Source organism: Myotis nattereri (assembly GCF_964212035.1).
Source record: "Myotis nattereri genome assembly, chromosome: X".
Lineage (NCBI taxonomy): Eukaryota > Metazoa > Chordata > Mammalia > Chiroptera > Vespertilionidae > Myotis > Myotis nattereri.
The window spans coordinates 150,535,935-150,558,934 of record NC_138078.1 but is presented as its reverse complement, the minus strand read 5'-3'; the positions used below and the strand labels follow the sequence as shown (position 1 = coordinate 150,558,934).

The following is a 23,000-nucleotide window of genomic DNA, read 5'->3' as shown; positions in this document are numbered from 1 at the left end:
TTGTGGCTCATGATGATGTTACCAGAATCCCTTGATAACAGTGTTTATACCTATTTATAACTATAACCTATTATCCTATCTTCCATGTAATTGGATGTGACTAAGGTTAAAAAATTCAGCTGCATAAGAAAAGTCATCCTCTTATAGAACAGATGTTCGCTCAGCATGGAAAGTGAATTATCCTTTAACACAAATACCCAGAGATACATAAGCACTCTTTCCAAAAGCATTGATGTTAATATTTTACATAGAAAAATGACTTTAAGATAAAGGATATTATTAAGAATGAAAGGGTGGAAATGAAAGGGAGATATCACAGCTGGTTTTTAAAACAGGTATTAATTTTACCTTTTTCAACGGCGATTCTGGGATTAATTCGGGCACTGGATTTATTCTCCAGTTCAGGGCATTGAAAAATGTCTTATAATCGACTTGTTCTTCACTGTCTTCAAACCTGAAAATATAATTACAGTGTATAATTTGATCCAAACTGCAGAATTCAGGACTAAAATGACAGTTTAAATGCTACCTTTAAAACATAATATCAGGGATGCTTCAATATTTGATATTTTCTTATTTATTATTAGATGGAGCTAATACTCAGAAAGATTCAAAGGAGAGAACATGGGCCGAGTTCCCTGCATGGTGCCCAACACATGCCCAAGCCTATGAGCTGTGGTGAGTCCTGTCATCACAGCAGTTGCTATTTAAAGCATCTAACACTGGTCTTGCACAAAGCAGGTGCTCAATAAATGCTCTCTTTGAAATTAAATAAACCTGGGCTCAAATTCTGGCCCTGGGGCCTTGGACACATCACTTTCTCCTCCTGAGCCTTGGTTTGCCCATCTGAAAAATGGGCTCGCATGGGCAATGGGCAGGCACAGCACCCAGCAGAGGTGCCAGGATGGTATGTGCTGGGTGGAGTGTTCCTACCTCGATGGGGTGTCCATGTCCTTGCTCCCTGGCAAGTAAGCTGGTCAACCTGCCCTTCAGATTGTGACACCCCTCCCCCACCATGACCTCACCCCCAGAGTGGCCAGTGGAACCCTGAGGGGTCTGTGAGGTCACCCCATTCTGCTCCACAAGTACTCTCATCGGGCAGCAGCCGCTGGCTGGTTTCTGTCCCTGGGAGGCTTCTGGGACCCTGAGACTCAGGAACTGTGGTCAGAAAGACACTCCTGAGAGGGACACAGAGCAGTGGGAATCAAGGACACTCCAAGTGCTGAGCCTGGGAGGCCAGAACCAGGTGGGACAGTCTTGTGGGTGTGCGGAGTTTCATTCAGCAGTTCCAGGAGGCCCAGTGTCACCAGGCCACCATGGTCCGTGGCTGGCTATTGCTCCTGGTGGTGACTCTGCCCCAAGTCGCAACAGGTGCCAAGGAGTGCATCTTCTGTGATCTGACCGACTCCTTGAACTGCGCCGGCATCCCCATGACCTGTGGCGACGACGAGGAGTGCTTCATGGGCCAAGGAACAGCCCCCGGCCTCAGCCCCGTCATCAACAAAGGCTGCATGGAAACCACCTCATGCGGCAATGAGGAGGCTGTCACCTACGAGGGCGCCACCTACAGCCTCATCTCCACCTGCTGCGATGGTGAACTGTGTAACAGGGCCCCCATCCCCGCAGGCAGCCTGAAGGCGGGGGCCACCACCGGCCTGGCACTGGGCATGCAGCTGCTGCTTCACTGACTGTGACCAGCATGGAGGGCAGGGCATGGGACTGGTCTTGGGGCTCCCTTGCTCCTTGTACTCGCTGTCTCTCCCCCTCCCTCTTTCCCCATTGAATGGCCAGAGGCCTTAGACAAAAAATAAAAAATAAAAAAAGATATACAGTGCGTTTTTTTTCCCATGGGAATGATAGTGTAACAAACTTTAGAAATAAGTAATACTATAAGCATAAGTGATGGATGTGGACAACAGGGGGTGAGGGTGAGGGCAGGATTGGGGGGAATGAGGGGACATTGGGGGGATGACACATTGGTAATATCTTAATAAAGGGGAAAAAGTAAAAAAATTAAAAATAAAAATAAAATAAAAATAAATAATTATAAAAAAAGAAATAAGTAATACTGTCAACAATAAAAAATAAACATCTACTTTTAAAAAATAAAGCTACTAGTAATAATCTAAAAAAAAATAATGGACAGTTTCTCAGAACCAAAGTACAGAGTCTCGAGACACAGTGAATCTATATATAGCCAGACAAAGACACACACGCATACATACACCATACAGCCCCATCCAGAACATCAGGAATAAGGAGAAGATCCTAAGAGCATCCAGAAAAAACAATAATGGGAACAAATATTATGTCAAATTCTCAAGGATCATAGCAGGAAGTTAGTAGTAGTATCTAAAAATGAAAAATACAGAAATAGCTGTATGTGCATGCTATTTAAATGTCTGCAGAAACAGCTACAAGGACTGGAAGCGGTTGCTCCTTGTGAATGGGGTGGGGAGGGATGCAGTTGGAAACTTCTATTGTTGGAATAACTTTTTAGATTGATTTTTATTATTTTTTTTACTAAGAATAGGTATTAGTTTTATATAAGTAAAAATTTTTAAAGTGTAAAAAGTAGATGAGAGACCTTGAAACATGATTTTCAAGATAGAAACTCATACAGGTCAGACTTGGAAAGGAAGGAGCGCAAGTTGGGAGCATGATGAGTAATTATTCTGGCTCTTCTTTCCTGTTCCAAAATTCTGCACATAGCTTCCTCCATGGACCACTGATATAGTGAGATTTTTCATGCCCTTATTTGTTATTATAATATACTAGAGGCCCGGTGAACAGATTTGTGCACTGGTGGGGTCCCTCAGCATGGCCTGCAGGAATCGGGCCGAAACCAGCAGTCCGACACTGCCTGCCACTTCTGTCTGCAGCTCCTGCCTGCTGTTCCTGCTCATCTTGGCCCCACTGTGCCTGCCGCCATCGCTCGGTAGTCTCTCTGCCGCTCCACTGCGACGGCCAGCTGTGAGCCCTGCAGTCTGGCACCCGTCGGTGAGCTGAGTGGCACTCCCCCTGTGGGAGCACACTGACCACCAGGGGGCAGCTCCTGCATTGAGCGTTTGCCCCCTGGTGGTCAGTGCACATCATAGCAACCGGTCAAAGGGTTGCTTAGGCTTTTTATATAGGGTGTCCCAAAATTCACGCAAGATTTGAATTTTGTGTGAGCATTAGCAACAGCAACAACAAAAATTAAAAGCCTAATTTTACTTGGTTTATTGAATCAGATTCTAATATCTGTTGCCCTTTGATTTCAATCCCTTCAATTTGATAAGCATTACCAAGTACCAATGATGGCCCAGGAGTAGGGACAATGAAGACCAATGAAGACCATGGCTTTGCGTATGTGCCAGCAAAGCTGTGGAGGCCACTTACCCGATGTGCTATTACACACACCCTATACTGTATGTCCATACATAACCTTATACTGTATACTTTATGAATCAATAAAAAAATTTACAATTTTTAATTAAAAACCTGTGTTTTCTATCAAAATTACTTATTGCGTGAATTTTGGGATACCCCATATATATACTAGAGGCCCCGTACACAAAATTCATGCACTCAGGCATGGGTCCCTCAGCCCAGCCTGTATCCTCTTGCAGCCCAGGAGCCCTCAGGGGCTATCCGACTGATGGCTTAGGCCTGCTCCCTGCCACCGCCACTGCACTCGTCAGCCATGAGCCCAACTTCTGGCTGAGCGGCACTCCCCCTGTGGGAGTGCACTGACCAACAAGGGGCAGTTCCTGGGTCGAGCGTCTGCCCCCTGGTGGTCAATGCATGTCATAGCAACTGGTCATTCTGCCGTTCGGTCTATTTGCATATTAGCCTTTTATTATATAGGATAGATTCTATGTCTAATATATGTTACTAGAAGCCTGTTGCACGAAGATTCACACAATAGGCCTTCCTTCCTCTGGCTGCCAGCACCAGTTTTCCTCCAGCATCCGGGACCCAGGCCTTTGGTCTGGACACAGCAGAGAAGCCAAGCCTCGAGGCTAGGCTTTTCCCCTCCAGCCGCAGCGAAGCTTGGCTTCTCCCCTTGGCTGCAATGAGGTTTGGCTTCTCCACTGCAGCTGCAGTGGAGAAGCCAAGCCTCTTCAGTCTTCAGTCTTCACTTTGGCCTGAGCCTTCTGTCTTTGCTCCGTGCCTGCATATGCAAATTAGCCGCCATCTTTGTTGGGTTAATTTGCATAGTCGCTCTGATTGGCTGGTGGGTGTACTGGAGTGACACCAATTTGCATGTTTCTCTTTTATTAGTGTAGATTATTAGATGACTGTGTGAGAGAGAAGACTAGGCTACAAAGGGAAGCTCCAGCTATAAAAATAGTCCAGGATGGAGGAGAAGGAGACGAGGTGAAGCAGTTCAGAGATGGAGAAAGGCTCAACTATTAGGAGAGTGAGAACAACTAGGTCAGTGCCTACATTCAACCCTGAGTATTATCTATCACCCATCATGGAATCCTCCCTGCCTTGTGACTACAGACCATCATTCACCAAATCCTACACATCCTTTCAAATTATGAATTGTATACTAGCACATGCTATACTTCTGACCACAAATGTTAAGATCCTGATTCTCCACCTGAGTCCTCTACTTTGTTCCTTTTCAAATATTTAGCTCTAAGACTTATTCATGGTCAAAGGATAATGATTTGCCACTCTAGAGGAAATTCTTTGGAAAAAACAATTTCAAAGAAGAACTTTCTATGACAACATTGTTGAAATTAGTGCACAGAGTTCCAGGGTAACTGCCCTAAAGGGCAGCACTAACTCTTGTTTTTAAGTGTTCTTATGCTTGTTAAAAGTCAGACTCCGGACTTTAAATTCCCAGTTCACAGCACTAAAGTGTTTTCCTAAAATCTCCATAAATTCTTCTTTCCCTTTGATACTTGAGCAAGCCACCACTTCCTTCCCTGAACAAACTAAGGGACATGTTTGTGGAAGAAGAGGGAGAGGAAGCAATTTATCTGGATCCTCTCTAGAAAATAATGACCCCCAAGCATGATTCCCAATGCCTCACTAGGTGGGAGTTCTTAGAAGTGACTCTAATGTGTCATTTGATGGCTGTTCTTGCTCCCCCTCCCAAACATGATGAATGGCTTGAAAACTGTAGAATCCATCCATCTATTTGTCATGGGGAATAATGCTGATCTGCTTGATTTCCACCATCTGTGAAGAGGAAACGTACAGCAGTAGCTGTATTTTGCTGAAGACTAATATGGGTTCCCCTCTGCTGCAAAGACCATCATATGACTTACAGTAATGGGCTAGCTTCATGATTAGGAAAAGAAGGAGGACAATGAAGACGCACTTTAGACTCAATTGTGTTTGGTTTCCGTTCATTATCCAGAAAACCCAGAGATGTTCACTGAAGCACCTGGTGAGATTCTTAAAAACCTGAAACTTGAAAAAAAAATTGGAGCTCTGGGCAACTATGCCAACAAACATGTAGAGTTGGAAAACTGGCATTGCCCAAGTTGTCAATGAGTAACTCTGGTTGTCTCAAATAGCCAGGCCTCTAAATTTCAATTGTGATCCCAGCACAGATCACCTCAGTGAGGCAGGTCACAGCTGCCAAGTACAGACAGTACACACGATCAATGTTCTGTTGGTCCACACAGTTTTGAATATTTAAAAATTTCTTAAAGTACAAATCACCTGATATTTGAAAAGATAGAAAGCATGAGAGGGAGAGATGTGGGAGGGAGGGAGGGTGGGAGAGAGAGAGAGAGAGAGAGAGAGAGAGAGAGAGAGCGAGCCTTCTCTGTGAAAATTTCCCAGTGTACCAAACACTGCAACAATAGCTGCTACATGGCTCAACCCTTGCCCCTAAGCTTTCCTGCCAGGTATTGTTGGTGAAATCACTTGAGCCTAAGCCATGCCTCTGGAAGGGGGCAGAGGGTGAGGCTGGGTAGAGTATAATGAGATAATTTTAAAGCCCTGTTAACTTTTTCCATTTTAAATGATATTTCTGGATGAGGCAGCAGCTCTCTTGGGAGGCCAATTCGAAGGCATTCCATGGAGCCCAAAGCCAGCTGTAAAAGACTAGCTTGGGGCAGAGTTGCTGGAGAAAGAGCTGCACTTGAATTTCCAACTATTCCAAGTCTTGATCCACAATTAGGGAAGGAGGCTACCTCTTTACTCCCTAGTCCCACAAGGAACACAAAATTGAATGACTTCAGAATACTCGCTACTTGTTATGGTTTGAGAACCAGAATTTCTTGTTAGTACTGAGGAAATATTAATATACAAATGAAGGCTCAGAGGGGTTGACTCAATTTACGAAGTTCACATGGGAAGGAGGCAGTACAGTTGTACTGGGGACACCTGGACCTGCTGGGGCTGGACCCTGGCAGTACTTCAGATTCAGGTCTGGTAGAAATGAAGCTGTTTTTGCCCCTTGCCCAACATACTGGCATAGGACAAGTTCCTAAGGCTGCTAAGATGAACGGGACATAGTCCTTATCCCTAGGCGCTCAGATAGGAACAAAGATTTGGGTATCTTAGGGAGTTGTTATTCCATTAGAGATTCATCTTAACCTGAAGCATGCTCTTTCATTGAGAGAGCCTCCTTATACCTCAATATTTCCATTTATGAAATGAGGAATCATACCTGCCATCAACTAAAATGCTCTTCTTAATATGCTCAAGGATTTACAAAATATTCTAGGGCTCTTGGCACTATGTCAATACTGAGTGCTACTCCTGTTATTAATGGGTAATAGGTACCACTACATAGATATTTAAGTCTGATGCTCTGTGCATTAGTAAAATGACTTCATTTGGTAAGTAAGGTGACCTCATATCACCTACCACAGCACAAACTGATGGGGGCTGGGGTATCCGGATGTGGAAATATTTTGAAGTCCTGATTCCAGCTTGAGTTTTGCTAATTAGGAAAATTTCCAATAAAGAACAAGAAAAAAAATGGAAATAGAGTAGAGGAAAATCTTAGTACCAAAACACAGGGTCAGGAGAAACACATGGGTAATGATCACTGAGTAAAAGAAACATCCAAACCATTAGCCATATTGTTTTTGGTCTCCTGATATGAATTCAGAGCTATACAGCTGTTCAACAGCTGCCCAGTTCTATCTCAAGGCAGGTAAAACTGCCCCTGGACAGAGTGGGCATTGAAACAAATCAACAAACTCCATGGCTGCCTCCCATGGGAGACTGTAGACGTCAGAGGGGCTCTGGCTAGCGTGCCACAGGAGGGCTATGCAGAAGGAGAGTCTGGTCAAGGCTCTGGAAAGCCCTGTGGAGTCTATGGGGAACAATAAGAATGCAGAATATAAATGTAGGCTGAAGGCTGATGGGCCCGTTAGGAATTAGGGCAGCCTTTGAAAGGAATCTGTGGAGATGATGCAAAACACCAAGCATGTGACCCAAATCATGGCAGGGCATATTGGAGGGAGAGGGGAATGAGAATGAGACATTTTCTAATCTGATTAGTCTGAAGTTTCTCCTGAGTGTCGAGAAGGGTCACTGCACAATTAGAGGCAAAGTTAGACTGAACATGGTTGGCTTAGTGGCTCAGAGGGATGACCTCCTTGAAGCGAAGCTGGGCTCAGAGGCAGATGTGTTCTGAGACTGGGAGGGCCTCGAAGCGAGTTGTGGAATAGTCTCCCTGCCTTTAATGTCAAATTGTAAAGGCAAAGACAAAACAGTCTGCTGAGAGAATGAGAGGATGATGACTTGGTGGCCCCAGTATTGGATAAGAAACATGTAGGTCCTCCAGAGGTCAGGCTCCCACATTCTGGACTTCCCAGGATAACTCATCCTTGAGACCATCAAGAGAAAATCTAATAAACATCCACAGTTGCCTGACTACAAAATAGCTTGAAATGTGAAAGGCATTCATATCCAACTGTTAAAAACAAGACTTCCTCTATGTAAAGTACATAGGTTTCTTCCAGTTCATTTCTAAGTCAGAGTGTGTGGTCTATGGATTCCAACTGAAACTACTCTCCTAGTTCCCAATCAATACTTAGACCCAGGGGCAGTACTTTATGTATGTTATCTCAATTCATACTCAGAACCGCTGGGAAATAGGTATTGTTATCTCATTCTAGAGGTAAGGAATATGAGGTGCATGCAACAATACACTGTTTGCTTATAGGTGGTAAATCAAACAGGTTAGAAGTAGGTCTGCATCTGAATAGATCAAACATCAGTCACAAATTTTCATTACAAGGTGAGGGCCAAAAAGAGAAACATAAATAGTGTTGTAAGACTCCTTAGGACAGTGGTTCTCAACCTTCTGGCCCTTTAAATACAGTTCCTCATGTTGTGACCCAACCATAAAATTATTTTCGTTGCTACTGCATAACTGTCATGTTGCTACTGTTATGAATCGTCATGTAAATATCTGATGTACAGGATGGTCTTAGGCGACCCCTGTGAAAGGGTCGTTCGACCGCCAAAGGGGTCGCGACCCACAGGTTGAGAACCACTGCCTTAGGAGGAGATAATCACTGTCAGCCAAGCAATCTGGGAGGGCTTCATAGATGTGGTACTACTTGAAAAGAGTTTTAAAGGAAAAGCAAGCTTTCAGCAAGTGAAAAAAAATGGAAGTTACTCTATACTGAAAAAAATAGTAAGAAAAAAAGGCAAATAAAAGTGGGAAGGCAGGAGGTATCCATGTGAAATGCTAACTGGCCCATTTGGCTTGACCAGTGGGAATGGGAAGGGAGTTTTGGGAATGTGTTAACTGTGAAGAACCCTGACTCCTAGATCTGCTTACCTCATCTCAGGGTTTTTACACCAGGATGACCTAGTTATTCTTCACCCTACTGCTAGCAAGTATAAGCAAATAGAGCAGATGTACAAAACAACCCCATATCAATCTAATGCACACCCACACCCAAGTGGATTGGCCCTTTTATTTTTTTTTAATCCTCACCCCAAAATATGTTTCTTTAATTGATTTTGGAGAGAATAAGAGAGGGGGAGATGGGAGGCATTAATATGAGAAAGAAACATCGATCTGTTGCCTTCCATATGCATCCTGACCAGGGCTCAAACTGCATTGTGGGCATGTGCCTTGAAAGGTCATCGAACCTGCCACCTTTCAGTGTAAGAGACGATGCCCCAACACCAGTCAGGACTGGCCCTCTTCTTGATCCCCCTCCTGATACCTTGGATCCTAGTTCTCCCACATGGGATTAAGTTTTATCTGTTCTTTCCATTTCTCCTTTTGTCTCAGATGAGGACTCCCTACTCCGGACCCTGCTTGAGAACAATGCTCCAAATGACAACCCTAAGCTCCATGATGGAGAAAAAGAGTTCAAAGCTAAGGACTTTGGTCTTTCTTTGAGATGGTATAGAAGGTTTGTGAGTAGAAGAATTGCATTATGATATTTTTACTCTAAGGTACTTAGCTGCTGTATGTAAAGATAGATTTTAAAATTAAGATCAACCAAAGGACTTATATGCAAGCATATAAGCCTAACCAATGGACACAGACAACAGGGGCGGGGGGGGGGGGGTGAGGGCATCAGCAGGGGGAGGGGATAGGGGGTAACATGGCGATAAGGACACATATGTAATAACTTAATCAATAAAAAATTAAAAATAATTAAAAAATAAAATTAAGAGATTAGTGGAAGAAAGAACAATGTGTAAATCCTGAAAAAGTCAAGAAGAAATGTGGGTCCGAATAAGAGTGAAAATAGTGGGAATGGAGATGAGAGAGTGAGAAGCAGCAGGAAGGAGATAGAACTGTCAATATATTATAATCTACTGGCTATTTAGACAGTAATTCAAAATGGTTAGGAGTAGGGGGTATGCATTTGAAAGGTCCAGGAGTTAAGTCACAGATCTTATTCTAGACCAGTGATGGCAAACCTATGACACGCATGTCAGAGGTGACACGCGAACTCATTTTTTGGTTGATTTTTCTTTGTTAAATGGCATTTAAATATATAAAATAAATATCAAAAATATAAGTCTTTGTTTTATTATGGTTGCAAATATTAAAAAATTTCTATATGTGACACAGCACCAGAGTTAAGGTAGGGTTTTTCAAAATGCGGACACACCGAGCTCAAAAGTTAGGTTCTACAGGATAAATGATTTGTTTTATAAAGCAGTTCACCATGCTTTTCTTTTGTGACATTAGAGTCTCTATGCTTTACATCTGGTGCTCTAGCAAGATAGAGCCCTGTGCTAATAACACCATGTCCTCTTATGGCATGTCCTTACCCATCAAGAACTACTGCTTTGAAAAATATGCCCTGAATTTTACATCTAATACCCTCATAACCAATGAAGTTGTGCAATTTCATTTTGCCCCACAGCCTATGTATATGCGAGTGTGTCTTAATGGTAAGAAGATAAAATAATCCTATATAATAAAAGCCCAGCGACCGAATGGCGGAACGACCAGAACAACCAGTTGAGCAGTTGCTATGATGTGCACTGACCACCAGAGGGCAGATGCTCAATGCAGGAGCTGCCCCCTGATGGTCAGTGCACTCCGACAGTGGGAGCACCTCTCAGTTGACCGGGATGAGCGGCACTCCCACAGTGGGAGCAGCTGCTCAGAGGGCAGGTCCACAGCCACTCAGCTGACCTGCTGACCGGGATGAGCAGCTACTCCTGCTGCGGGCTGATCCCCGCAGGCCACTCCCCCCACCAGTGCATGAATCCCGTGCACCAGGACTTTAGTAATTCATAATAGGCTCTCTAACATTTAAATCATAATTAACTTTTCCTTTTGTAGTAGTTAAAATGGAGGTGTGTCATCAATAATATAATCAAAATAGTCAAGGGTAAATCAAAGGTAATGAAAGGTAAATGGAAAATCAGGAATAGTCCCCTAAAGAAAAGCATGAAGGATAATTCCCATTAAGGATGCAGATCTTACTTACTTGGACACTAAGGAGTGTATAAGTTCATTACTCAAAGGCAACCTGGCGGACTTGCATAGCGTTTCGATGAATTTGCTGGGCAATTTCGTTTTACTAGATTAAAACAAAATAAATGAATAAGGGGGAGAGATCAACCAAGAGACTTATAGGCAAGCATATAGGCCTAACCAATGGACACAGACAACAGGAGGGTGAGGGCATGAGTGGGGGAGGGGGGAGGCGGTAACATGGGGATAAGGACACATATGTAATAACTTAATCAATAAAAAATTTTAAAAAATGAGCTTATATATACTTTGGGTCTTTCAAGTAACAATTGCATGCTATAGGGGAAAAATACATTGTACTCTAAAAATGTACACATGGAAATCAGTATGAAAATTGATATTGGAATTCACAGTAAGGAAAAACAGTCATATTGTATTTCATCAACTTTTTCCATTTTAGAACTCATCAGATTCTGTCCTTACAAAGGTCTTTCCACAAGATTCAGATTGTTGATTGGTGATAGTAGCCTATTAAAGCTATAGCCACGAGTGTTGCTCTAAGTAATCGATCTGCATTCTTGACCACCAGTCAAAAATGGTCCTGATATTTGAAAACATCTCTTAATTTGACAGGTAGCTAGAGGCTCCAACACAAGTGGAGGGTGTTTTCCTACTCTTTTCCTTGGACCCACACCTTACAACCTGGAAGCCCCAGCAGGGGCCTTAACATTCACCTTTTTGTCACATATTTTCTCCAGAGCAGCCCAACAGTAATTTTCCCCAGCCTGCTGGGGACACAGAAATCCTTGTCGAATGTTCTCACTCAGCCAATGTTCTTCCAGGCAACAGGCAAAATTATGACAAAATTTATGTTTAGAATCAAAGCTTGTTAGACCTGAAAAAATCTCAAAGATGTCTAACCAAGCAGCTCCATTATTCTGAAGGAGGGCCACACTTTTCACCCTGGGGAAGGAGTAGCACCAAGGTGGAAGGCAGGGCCAGAGTTATGCAAAGCTCAGGCCACACATCCTCTGAGAGGCTCAAGGAAACTTACAATTCAAGGAAAAATACAATTTTTATAAAAACTCAATGAGGCCGAAACCGGTTTGGCTCAGTGGATACAGCATCAGCCTGCAGACTGAAAGGTCCCAGGTTCGATTCCGGTCAAGGGCATGTACCTTGATTGCGGGCACAGACCCAGTAGGAGATGTGCAGGAGGCAGCTGATCAATGTTTCTCTCTCTCATCGATGTTTCTAACTCTATCTCTCTCCCTTCCTCTTTGTAAAAAAATCAATAAAATAAATTTTAAAAAACCTCAATGAGGATATATTACGGATTAGGAAAAAATCATGTTCATTATTAAGATGAACTTTAGGATCTTCAAAGTTATAGGGTGTGCAGCTGGCTACTTGGGTGCAGACTTCAGGGTTGGGGACTGAGGGAAGGTTTCATTAGGAAGAGTGATTGCAGTGGTGTGTAATAACAAAATTAGAAGCTAGAGTTAGAACTAAGATTTTATAACGCCAGATAAATACCCACACACACTCTCTATCAGGTCTGTGGGTAAGATGAATACCAAAACATATTTAGGTGGGGCTCCAGTTGTTAATAACAATGACTTAATAAAGCTTAGTACAAACATGATAAATGTACTAGAAATAGATTATGCTGAACTTCATTATTTTCAAGAAAAAAATAATTTCAAAGAAATTTTTTAAAAGTTGACTTGCAAGTTCCCTATTCTGTATATTACAAAAGTCTTGTTTATAAATCCCAGTTATCACTAAAATAACGTAAGAAGAAATCTCAGGATTAAACCTTCTAACATCTTAATTTGCTACATTTCAGTTGAAAGCTTCTAGAAATCAATTAAAACGAAATGCAAAGGAGCATTCTATTCTTTTGAAGTATCACTATAAAATATTTTCACCCAGATACTCTCCCAAAATGATTTAAGGTGGCTTTGCTGAACAGTAGAATATGATGAGATGTCAATTTCTTTTTTCCCAAGTTGATAAAATATAAATTTCTTCAGTCGTCAGGTTCACAGAAACTTACATTACATATTAGAATCAATAAAAGCTTACTTTTCTTGATCTACGTATTGACAGTAATCAATGAGTTTGTCAAAATCCTCAAAAAAAATTTTCCTGAACTGTTCATGAGCCATTGAAAGTAGGGTAGTCTCATTTGGACACGGTTTTTCAGGCACTCCATAGTGACGTACAATGGTTATAAATTCTTGCTCTATGAGTCTCCCAACAGTTATATCCATCAGTATGTTTCTGTAAAGAAAATGGACAGAGCTGCCTCAAACAGATTGTCAAACTGCAGCGGGAAGGCCGGGGAGGGTTGGGGGGCAGGAGGTAGGGGGGTAAGAGATCAACTAAAGGACTTGTATGCATGCATATAAGCATAACCAATGGACATAAGACACTGGGGGATAGGGGAGGCTGGGGGACTGTTTAGGGCGGGGGGATAAAATGGACACATATGTAATACCCTTTGTAATACTTTAAGCAATAAAATAAAAAAAAAAGAAAATGGAAAAACACTCATGAAGTTATATCTAAGAATATTTTCCTTCACTTTCTATTAAAAATACCCAAATTTCATTTCACAAACTTTTACCAACTGAATAGAGGACAGGTGATTGTTTCTTTAATTTAATTTCTCTACTTATGAATGGCAAGAAGGTACCAGTGCTAGAATAGAAAACTGTAAGCACTATAGATTTAATAAAATGGTATTTTTCCCAGAGTCAAACTTCTACCTGATAATAGCCTACAACCAGGAAGTAAAATTTTAAAGTCCTTGAATGGTCGAAAAACCTATCACTAAATGCATGATTTCATTAAAATGCCTATTAATCTTACTTTACACAAAATAGTAACAGACTTGGAATTTTGGTTTCCCAGGGTATGAAATGTATAAATCAGTAAATGAAAAAGATGTTTTGGAGATGGGGGAAAGCTTAAGAACATTTCTGTAGTAAAAAGTAAAAACTGACATACCCTGCCAGTGAGAAAAAAAAATGAAAGAAAAAAGTGAAAAGAACCCAGCCAGCATGGCTCAGTGGTTGAGGGTTGACCTATGAACCAGGAGGTCATGGTTCAATTCCCAGTCAGGGCATATGCCCGGGTTGTGGCTCAATTCCAGAGGGGGGTGTGCAGGAGGCAGCCGATCAACGATTCTCTCTCATGATTGATGTTTCTGTCTCTCCCTCTCCCTTCTTCTCTGAAATCAATAAAAATATAATTTTTTTAAAAAAATGAAAAGAGCTGTGTAAGGGTACAGTTGTCTGAGTCTTTAGAAGGCAAATGGCATTGAGATTATTGGGCAGAGCTTAAAAAATGCAACAACATAATAATGATGCAGATTCAAAGCCTGGCAAATGGGCTGAATTGTTTTTCTCTATATGAAACCTATAAACCATGCAGAATGCATTAGAAAGAGTTACATCAAAATCATTAAAATGCAACTGTTATGGCAGGTCAATGAATAAACTTTCATCATCTAGAAAATTTACTTGCCGGAAATAATTCAGTTCCCTAGAATACCGAATAAATGAAGGAATAGAAGATTTTATATGCTCTTCTGCTGTAGACTGTCTTTCAGAATAATGGCTTTCAGTTCTTTTATGTATTTCTTGTCATTATCACTATTATTTAAGAACTAGAGGCCTGTTGCACAAAGAGATTCATGTAATAGGCCTTCCCTTCTCCTGGCTGCCAGCACCTGTTTTCCTCCGGCACCCGGGACCCAGGCCTTCACCCCGGCCGGAGCCGCCTTACATCCTCCGTCTTCGTCTTCGTGGCTCCGGCTTGCCTTCAGTCTTCGCTCCCGCTGCTTAGAGCCTACATATGCAAATTAACCACCATCTTTGTTGGTGGTTAATTTGCATATCACGCTGATTAGCCAATGGGAGGCATAGCGAAGGTATGGTCAATTACCCTGTTTGTCTATTATTAGATAGCATTCTAGATTCTCCTGGTCAAGAATTTCCTTAGAGTGTAGGAAAGCCCACAGTTATGATGTTCACCTATCTCAAGGAACTGCATTTCACCTACATTCACTTCTCAGGGTTTCTGGGGGTTTCCTTTTGTCAAATAAAATATAAGGCCAAATTCAATCAAGAAGGCTTCACAACTGCAGCAAGTTAGTTTAGGTCAGTGGTCTGCAAACTGCAGCTCGCGAGCCACATGCGGCTCTTTGGCCCCTTGAGTGTGGCTCTTCCTAAGCCTTAGGAGTACCCTAATTAAGTTAATAATAACGTACCTACCTATCTAGTTTAAGTTTAAAAAATGTGGCTCTCAAAAGAAATTTCAATCGTTGTACTGTTGGTATTTGGCTCTGTTGACTAATGAGTTTGCTGACCACTGGTTAGGTCAATCAATCAGCAATCTTGGCTAGGGGCTCACTGTGAGTAAAATACTGGAAGGTTACTTTGGCATCTGAAATTTTCAGAGTCTATCATCAAATAGGGCTTCCCAAACATACAGATGAGCTCTCAAAACCACAAACTGGGAGGGCCAATTGAAGAAGAGTAATTGTAAGAAATCTTGCCATTCATTCATTCAGGTCCTGTGCTACCAAGTACTTTTGACATGGGTCATCTCATCTGGACTAGAAGGTAGGTACTCCTCTTATCTTCATTTTACAGATGAGAACTCTGAGGCACAGAAATGTTCAGTGTTAGGCCCAGTGTTGCAAAAGCCAGAATGTGAGCCCTTGCCATCTGGCTCCAAAGCCCATGCTCCTGCTATGTCCCCTTCTGTTGGGACGCAGAAGACAAAATGACCAGATGGAATAGGGCTCAGTCAGGGAAAGATTCTTAAGGCAGTGGGTTTGGAGATAATTTTTCCAGACCTGTATTCCCTTTACCATGCATGATCTCTGCTTTGAGGGCTATAACTGACCAGCATAAATAAAGGAAAATTTCAGAAACCCTGAGTCACCAACCATCTCTGACTGTTAAGTGGCCACGAAGTAACCACTCCCAGGAAATCCCCTGGCTCATTTAGAACATTGGTCATGGAATAATCAGTCATGACATGTACATAAAATAAACACTATGCAACCATGAAAAGTGTGTTGTTTATTGGTATTTACTGGTATGAAAGATGCCCATGCTATGTTGATAAATGTAGTATGATCCCAATGAAACTGAAGATAGTGGTACATATATATTCATAGGAGAAAAGACTTGGAAGGATACATGCCATGACATCTACAGCATTATTGCTGATTGCTGGTAGATAAATGGATGGATAGATGATATATAGCTGATAGACAGATGATAGATAGATAGATAGATAGAGATATCAATAGATATAGTACACTTTTTCTGAATTTTTATAATAAATATTATTTTCATAATCAGAGAAAAAACACTTGAAAGCTTTTTCCTTTTGAGGGTAGAAAATGGTGTGAAGGAGTGGCACACACCCAAGGACCAGGGAAAAGATGTACAGTGGGGCCTTGACTTATGAGTTTAATTCGTTCTGAGACTGAGCTCGTTAAGGAGCTCGTTAACTCAAATTACTCTGTCAACTCAATGCAAAAAATCGGCAGAGAGACAGCTGGTATCTCAAAAAACTCGTTGGTCGGGACACTTGTAAGTCAAGGGCCCACTGTATGTGGCAATAACAAGAAACTTTCCACATACCTTTAACTAAACTTATTCTAGCACCACCAGGCTGTAAAAGTTTATTTTCTTTTCATTGGATAAACTGAAATAATCCTGGCTTTACTGCAGTTAAAATTTATATCTGCTGGGTTTCTGTATGCTTAGGTTTTAAATGGTTCAGTATCCCATGACTTTCCATGGTTTTATGTGAGAATTTCAAACAAGCTCTCACAGACTTAAAAGTGTTCTTAGTCACGTGGCAGGTCACTGAACCAGCGATCCCAATCAGAAAGTACAAGTCTTGTTTTGCAGGACTCAAGAGGCTGCCACCACGCCCCGTGAGTTTGCCACTACCCCTTCTTTAGGATTCACCCCACTCTGTCAATCTTTAATGGGCCTCACCACAAAATAGGAATCTTATCAAAAGGTGCACACTCCATTTTTTTTGTTGTGGTAAAATACACATAATATAAAATTTACCATTAGTGACATTTAGTACACTCACAATGTTGCACAATCACCACCTCTATCTACTTCCAAAACATTTCATCACCCCAAAGATGTCATTCCATTTGCCTCCTCGCCGATAGTTCTCTGCCCACCTGGCAACCACTAAATGGAATCATACAGTATGGTCTTTCCTGTTTGACTTTTCTTACTTAGAATAGTGTGGGGTTTTTTATGTTCATCCATGTTGTAGCATGTGTCAGTACATTCCTCTTATGGCTGAATAATATTCCATTGTATGAATGTACCACACTTTGCTTATCCATTCATGTAAGCAAATGGACATATGGGTTATTTCCACATTTTGGCTATTATGAATAGTGCTGCTCTGAACATTCATGTACAAATTTTTGTTTAAATATCTGTTTTCAACATATATGCAGGAGTTGAATTGCTGGGTCATATAGCAATTCTATGTGTAACCTATTGAAGACCTGCCAACTTGTTTTCTTCCTACTCCATTTTTACTTAGCAGCAACTACAAAAATAAAAACAACTTCCATTACATATAGCCCTTCCTCATCTAAACCTTCAGAGTGAACCTGAAATAAGGTCTGAAATAAGATCTTGGTACTTCCTGCCCAATCATTTAAGGGAAATAAAAATCCATTTTAAAAAGTATCTGTAACCCTAACTGGTTTGGCTCAGTGGATAGACTCTATCTATCCGATAGAGCATCAGCCGGAGGACTGAAGGGTCCTAGGTTCAACTCTGATCAAAGGCACATGCCTGGGTTGTGGGCTCGAACTCCAGTGTGGGAAATGCAGGAGGCAGCTGATCAATGATTCTCTCTCATCATTGATGTTTCTATCTCTCTTTCCTGCTCCCTTCGTCTCTGAAATCAATTTTTAAAAAGCAGCTGTAATTGTATTGACTGGTGTTCTGTGATTACTATTGTTAATCTTAAAGATTCAAATGGCAAGTCATCTTCACCTTTACTCAACATTGCACTACAGATCATCACAATATTTTTTAGTGAATCTTTTAAAGGACACTACCATGATTTTCTCTGTTTTTATTATTAAAGTCATAAGACTCCAAAAACCAATGCCAAACTGCTCTAGGACATTGAGGTAACTGCAAAATTTTGAAACATGAAATGCGCCAGTTTTACGAGACATAATTCCATTAAAGTAACCCAGTCAAGTAATGGTAAATTGAAACTACATTTTAAAGTTCTGAATCTCAGGATATTTTCTTACATATTGAATTGTTAAAGTTTAAGCAATGTCTTTCAAACAAACTAAAAAAAATAATTTTGATGTAAATATCTCAAGAGTGGAAGCCTTGGGGTCTAAAGCTTATAAGAAAATCTTGTTGAGTCTAAATTAAACCAAGTCATAGTTTTGATACAATTTGGTAGGATCCTTTATCATTTCCTTCAATATGATATTCATAAAAGAAAATGTATTTCATGTCCTTTAATCAAAAGCCGGGCACGCCTACTCACATCCTATACTCCCTCGGGCTTTCTCTTACATTCGTCAGCTTAAGCTGCCCATACAGAGCAGACAACCATGCCTTCCCATCACTTTCATCCCACTCTGGCATACTGTTGGACTAATGTGTTGCCAGATGGCAGACCGTGGTAGAGGTAACTCGTAGAATATGTGTGTTGAGGAAGGAAAAATAGAAAGCTACATCAAAGTGGGGCCAATACAAATGTCTAACCAAACAGATTTTGCTCATCATAGTTCAAAACCATCTATAAAGCTCTTCAATCTCATCGGAGAAAAGCCCATATGGCCACCTAGGCTGGGTATTCCCCACCTCTAGAGAGTGCGTTTATAGACCGATGGTATAAATCAGGGGTCCTCAAACTACAGCCTGCGGGCCACATGCAAATACAAATATTGTATTTGTTCCCATTTTGTTTTTTTACTTCAAAATAAGATACGTGCAGTGTGCATAGGAATTTGTTCATAGTATTTTTTTAAACTATAGTCCGGCCCTCCAATGCTCAGGGACAGTGAACTGGCCCCCTGTTTAAAAAGTTTGAGGACCCCTGGTATAAATGCTGTCCTTTGGAGTTGTGTTACATGGTAGCCTCACCAGAGGAGCCAAGAAAATCCAAAGAAAAGGGGAAAGAGAGAGCACTGCAGACTATAAGAAAATCATCTACTCCAGTCTATGTCACAAACCTGTCTGCAACTGGGAGGTAGTGTGATTTAGCGGTGAAAGTGTGAGCTTTTGAATTACACAGCCATGGTTTAAAATTCAAGCGACACGAATTCACTAATAAATGTGAACTCTGGTAAATTAACTCTTCTTTTGAGCCTCTGTTCCCCATCTGTGATGTTGGACAAGACAACCTGCCTCACAGAATTTTATTTCACCATAGAATCCAGGATGATCCTGTTAAAATGTAAGTCAGATCATGCCATGTCTCTGTTCAAAACCCTCTGAGGGCTTGCCATCTTTCTCGAAGTCTCAAGATGGCATACCAGACCTGACATGATATGTCTGTCGTCTCTTCTGCTACCTCTTGGACCTTGTCCTGTCTCTTTCCCTTTGCGCCCACCATACTGCACTCCTTGTTCTTCCTCATACAAACCAGGCATGCTCCAACTTCAGGGTCTTATCACTTGCTGTTCCCTTTACCTGGAATGCTCTTTCTCAAGACAGTTACATAGTCTGCTCCTTCACCTCCAGTAGGGCATCTTCTCATTTGCTCAAGTATCACCTTCTCCTTGAGGGCTTTGCTGATCATCATTTTAAAAAATGTTACCCTTCCCCCTACAAGTCTGTCTTTCCCCAACCCCCTTCTCTGCTTTCTTTTCTTCAGTGGCATTCATCATTCTCCAACATAGTATAACATGTACTTTCTTATTTTGTATATCTACTTTATCTCCCCCCTATCTCGCCACCAACTAGAAGGTAAATTCCACAAAGGGTAGAGTTATTAATCTACTAGAGGCCCGTTGCACGAAGAGATTTGTGCAATAGGCCTTCCCTTCCCCTGGTTGCTGGCACCGGTTTTCTGCCAGCACCGGTTTTCCTCCGGCACCTGGGACCCAGGCCTTTGCTGCTTGGGCTGGAGCCTTCAGTCTTCGCTCCACTGCTTCACGCCTACATATGCAAATTAACCATCATCTTTGTTGGGTTAATTTGCATACTCTCCTGATTGGCTGGTGAGCATAGCGGAGGGATGGTCAATTTACACGTTTGTCTATTATTAGGTAAGATTTTGTTCACTGCTGAATCCCCAACACCTTAAATAGCCCCTGGCATACAGTAAGCCCTCTATATTTACTAGTTTGCTGAATACATAAAATGAGGGTTAAATTAACAAGATATGAAAAGCATTTAGTGTAATACCTGGATTATCAACACTCAATAAATAATAGCAGTTTTTATTATTCTCATCATTCCACAGTGGAGATTCAAGTTGTATTAAACTGGAAGCTATTTCTCTTAAGCAAGTTTACTTTGAAAAAATGTAAAATATTTTTGATGACTGAAATAATATAATTTATCAGCAGAATATAAAAGAAAAATGATGCACTTATTTTAAATAGTCATATTCAGGATTAAGTCTGAACTGAGAATGTAATAAACTCCAGGTGTGTCTTCCTTTATATAATGGGTAATATTTTAGAAGCTGCACAAATGCTTAAGTCTTAGATATCAAATGAGATGCCCACTTTTACTCTCTATTACATATAAAAATACTCTATCTTCATTTGGGTCATTTTTAATAGGCAATGGCACCTAAGACCTTAGTTTTAAATTCCTCTAATTTCTGTCAAGTTCTTAATGACAAGGAAGCACACTGAACCCTGAAATAAGTCCTTTGGAAACTAAAGAATCTTTTGGCAGTATAAATACTTACTGCCAAATCCATCTGCTTTGTAAATTGACTTTTTGATATATTTTCTCGAAGAGAAGTACATCTGCATTGAAAATCATTGACCCTGTTTTCTTATTTCAAATAAATGTAAGCAGCTTCTAGATCTCTCTGTTACTGCTCTAATCTTCATTTCACATCAAATACTATGGCTTTTCCTGTTTTGACATGTAGTGGAATGTACATGGTAATTTTGATTTATTTAGTTTGAAATCCGGTATGTCTTGGTGTACTCAACTTTGGGGCTATTTAAGTGTAGCCAAACAAAATGAGATTTTCTCATGCGGTTCAGAGAAACTGCTGTATGTTATTAAGAATATTCTGTGTAGAGAAACTCTTTAAAATGTTCATCTATAATTTTTCTACAATTTGGTACAATGTGCACTTAATCAAGCTAAGACAACAGCGGTATGTTTTTTAATCATGTCAAGATTTTTGGTAACAGCGAATGATGGTGCTTAACTTGCAATGTGGGCAGAAAGGAATGAATATTCATTACATTTACAAGCAAAATTATTCATTTCCTACCACCTTCTTTTTCATTAATACCCATCCTGTGTTCAAAGATTACTTCTCTCCAAGAAAACATCACTTGTTTGGATTTCTGTTTTTAACTCTTTCTCAGTGGTTGCCAGATGTTTTAGAGGCCATACTACAAGGGAGGGGAGGGTGTGGCTTACAGGGAGGGCGAGCCCATATAAGCCCACAGATATATATTGAAATTAAATAGGCTGAACACAAGACCAGGCCTGTGCCCTCTGGGTGCTTACAATCAACTTGCTAAACTCAAAACTTACTCATATAAAAACATATCCAAAAATATGTATAATTAGATTCTTAATTCTTTCTAAACACACACTTGAAAATATAAAATTTATCCGCTTTACTCCATCATAAAAAGAACACATGTCTAATTATATAGAATTAGTGTATCAAAGAAACAAAAGGAAAACCACATACACTCCCACCAAGCAAATACAACCAAGTAAACATTCTGGTATACTTCTTTGCAGTCTCTTTTCTATGAATGGGTATTTAATTGCCTTTTTTTCTTAATAGTTGTAAACATATTTTATAGTCTTTTTTTCATATAACTAATAGATTTCATTTTATCACATATCCTTCTGAAACCAAAATGCTAAACTATACTTCTCTTATTGGATATTTCATGGGCTTTTTTCCAATTTTTATATAAATAATGTCACAATGAATATCTTTATGCATAACCATTTGTCTGTATTTAAAATTATGTCCTTAGCTCTCCAAAAAGGACATACAGATGGCCAATAGACATATGAAAAGATGCTCAACCTCACTAACTATCAGAGAGATGCAAATTAAAACCACAAATGAGATGTCACCTCATACCTGTCAGAATGGCTACCATCAATTAGTCAACAAACAACAAGTGCTGGCAAGGATATGGAGAAAAGGAAACCCTCATGCACTGCTGGTGGGAATGCAGACTGGTACAACCACTGTGGAAAGCAGTATGGAGTTTCCTCAAAACCTAAAACTGGAACTGTCTTATGACCCAGCAATTCCACATCTGGGAATATATCCAAAGAAACCCGAATCACTAATCCAAAAGAATATAAACATCTCTATGTTCACTGCAGCATTATTTACAATAGCCAAGATTTGGAAGCAGTCCAAGTACCCATCAGTAGATGAGTAGGTTAAAAAAAAAAAAAAAGGCTGTGGTAGCCTTGACCAGGTTGCTCAGTGGTTGGAGTGTTGCCCAGTACACCAAAAGGTTATGGGTTCAATCCCTGGTCAGGGCACATACCCAGGTTATGAGTTTGATCCCAGATAGGACATCTATAGGAGACAGCCAATCAATGTTTCTCTTTCACATTGATAAGAGAGAAATAGACTAGATTCAACCCCCAACCTTCAATATCTGCGCCCTAAAGTTAATCGCAGACCAGAAGGAAAGTGAAGTCAACAAAGTAGAAAAAGGGCCGCAATAAGGCTAAGTCCAACAGCTCAGTGATAGTACCCCTCATCCAGCCTGGCATGTATATACACATAGCAGGAAATCCAGGAAGGCCTCACAGCAGAGGTGGTAGTGGAGCAGACCTCGAAGATAAAAAACAATTTGCCACTCAGAGAAGTAGGGCAGGTAGGGGAAAGAGTTCGGGAA

The 23,000-nt window shown here is 40.9% G+C and overlaps 2 protein-coding genes across 2 annotated transcripts in view; one reads left to right on the top strand and one right to left on the bottom strand.

The window, feature by feature from the left end:
* Positions 1-23,000, bottom strand: part of EFHC2 (EF-hand domain containing 2) — a gene marked incomplete at its 5' end in the record, with an annotated part of 114,231 nt that overhangs the window by 10,571 nt on the left and 80,660 nt on the right. Inside the window, 3 exons of the mRNA XM_081081798.1 lie at positions 349-454; positions 10,884-10,976; positions 12,959-13,156. Coding sequence (XP_080937924.1) covers positions 349-454; positions 10,884-10,976; positions 12,959-13,156 — 397 coding nt within the window. The remainder of the gene's footprint in view (positions 1-348; positions 455-10,883; positions 10,977-12,958; positions 13,157-23,000) is intronic.
* Positions 1,317-1,688, top strand: LOC308512134 (sperm acrosome membrane-associated protein 4-like; the record flags this gene model as incomplete). The annotated part of the gene is made up of 1 exon (XM_081081963.1): positions 1,317-1,688. One exon carries the CDS (start codon positions 1,317-1,319, stop codon positions 1,686-1,688), a length of 372 nt encoding a protein of 123 aa, XP_080938089.1.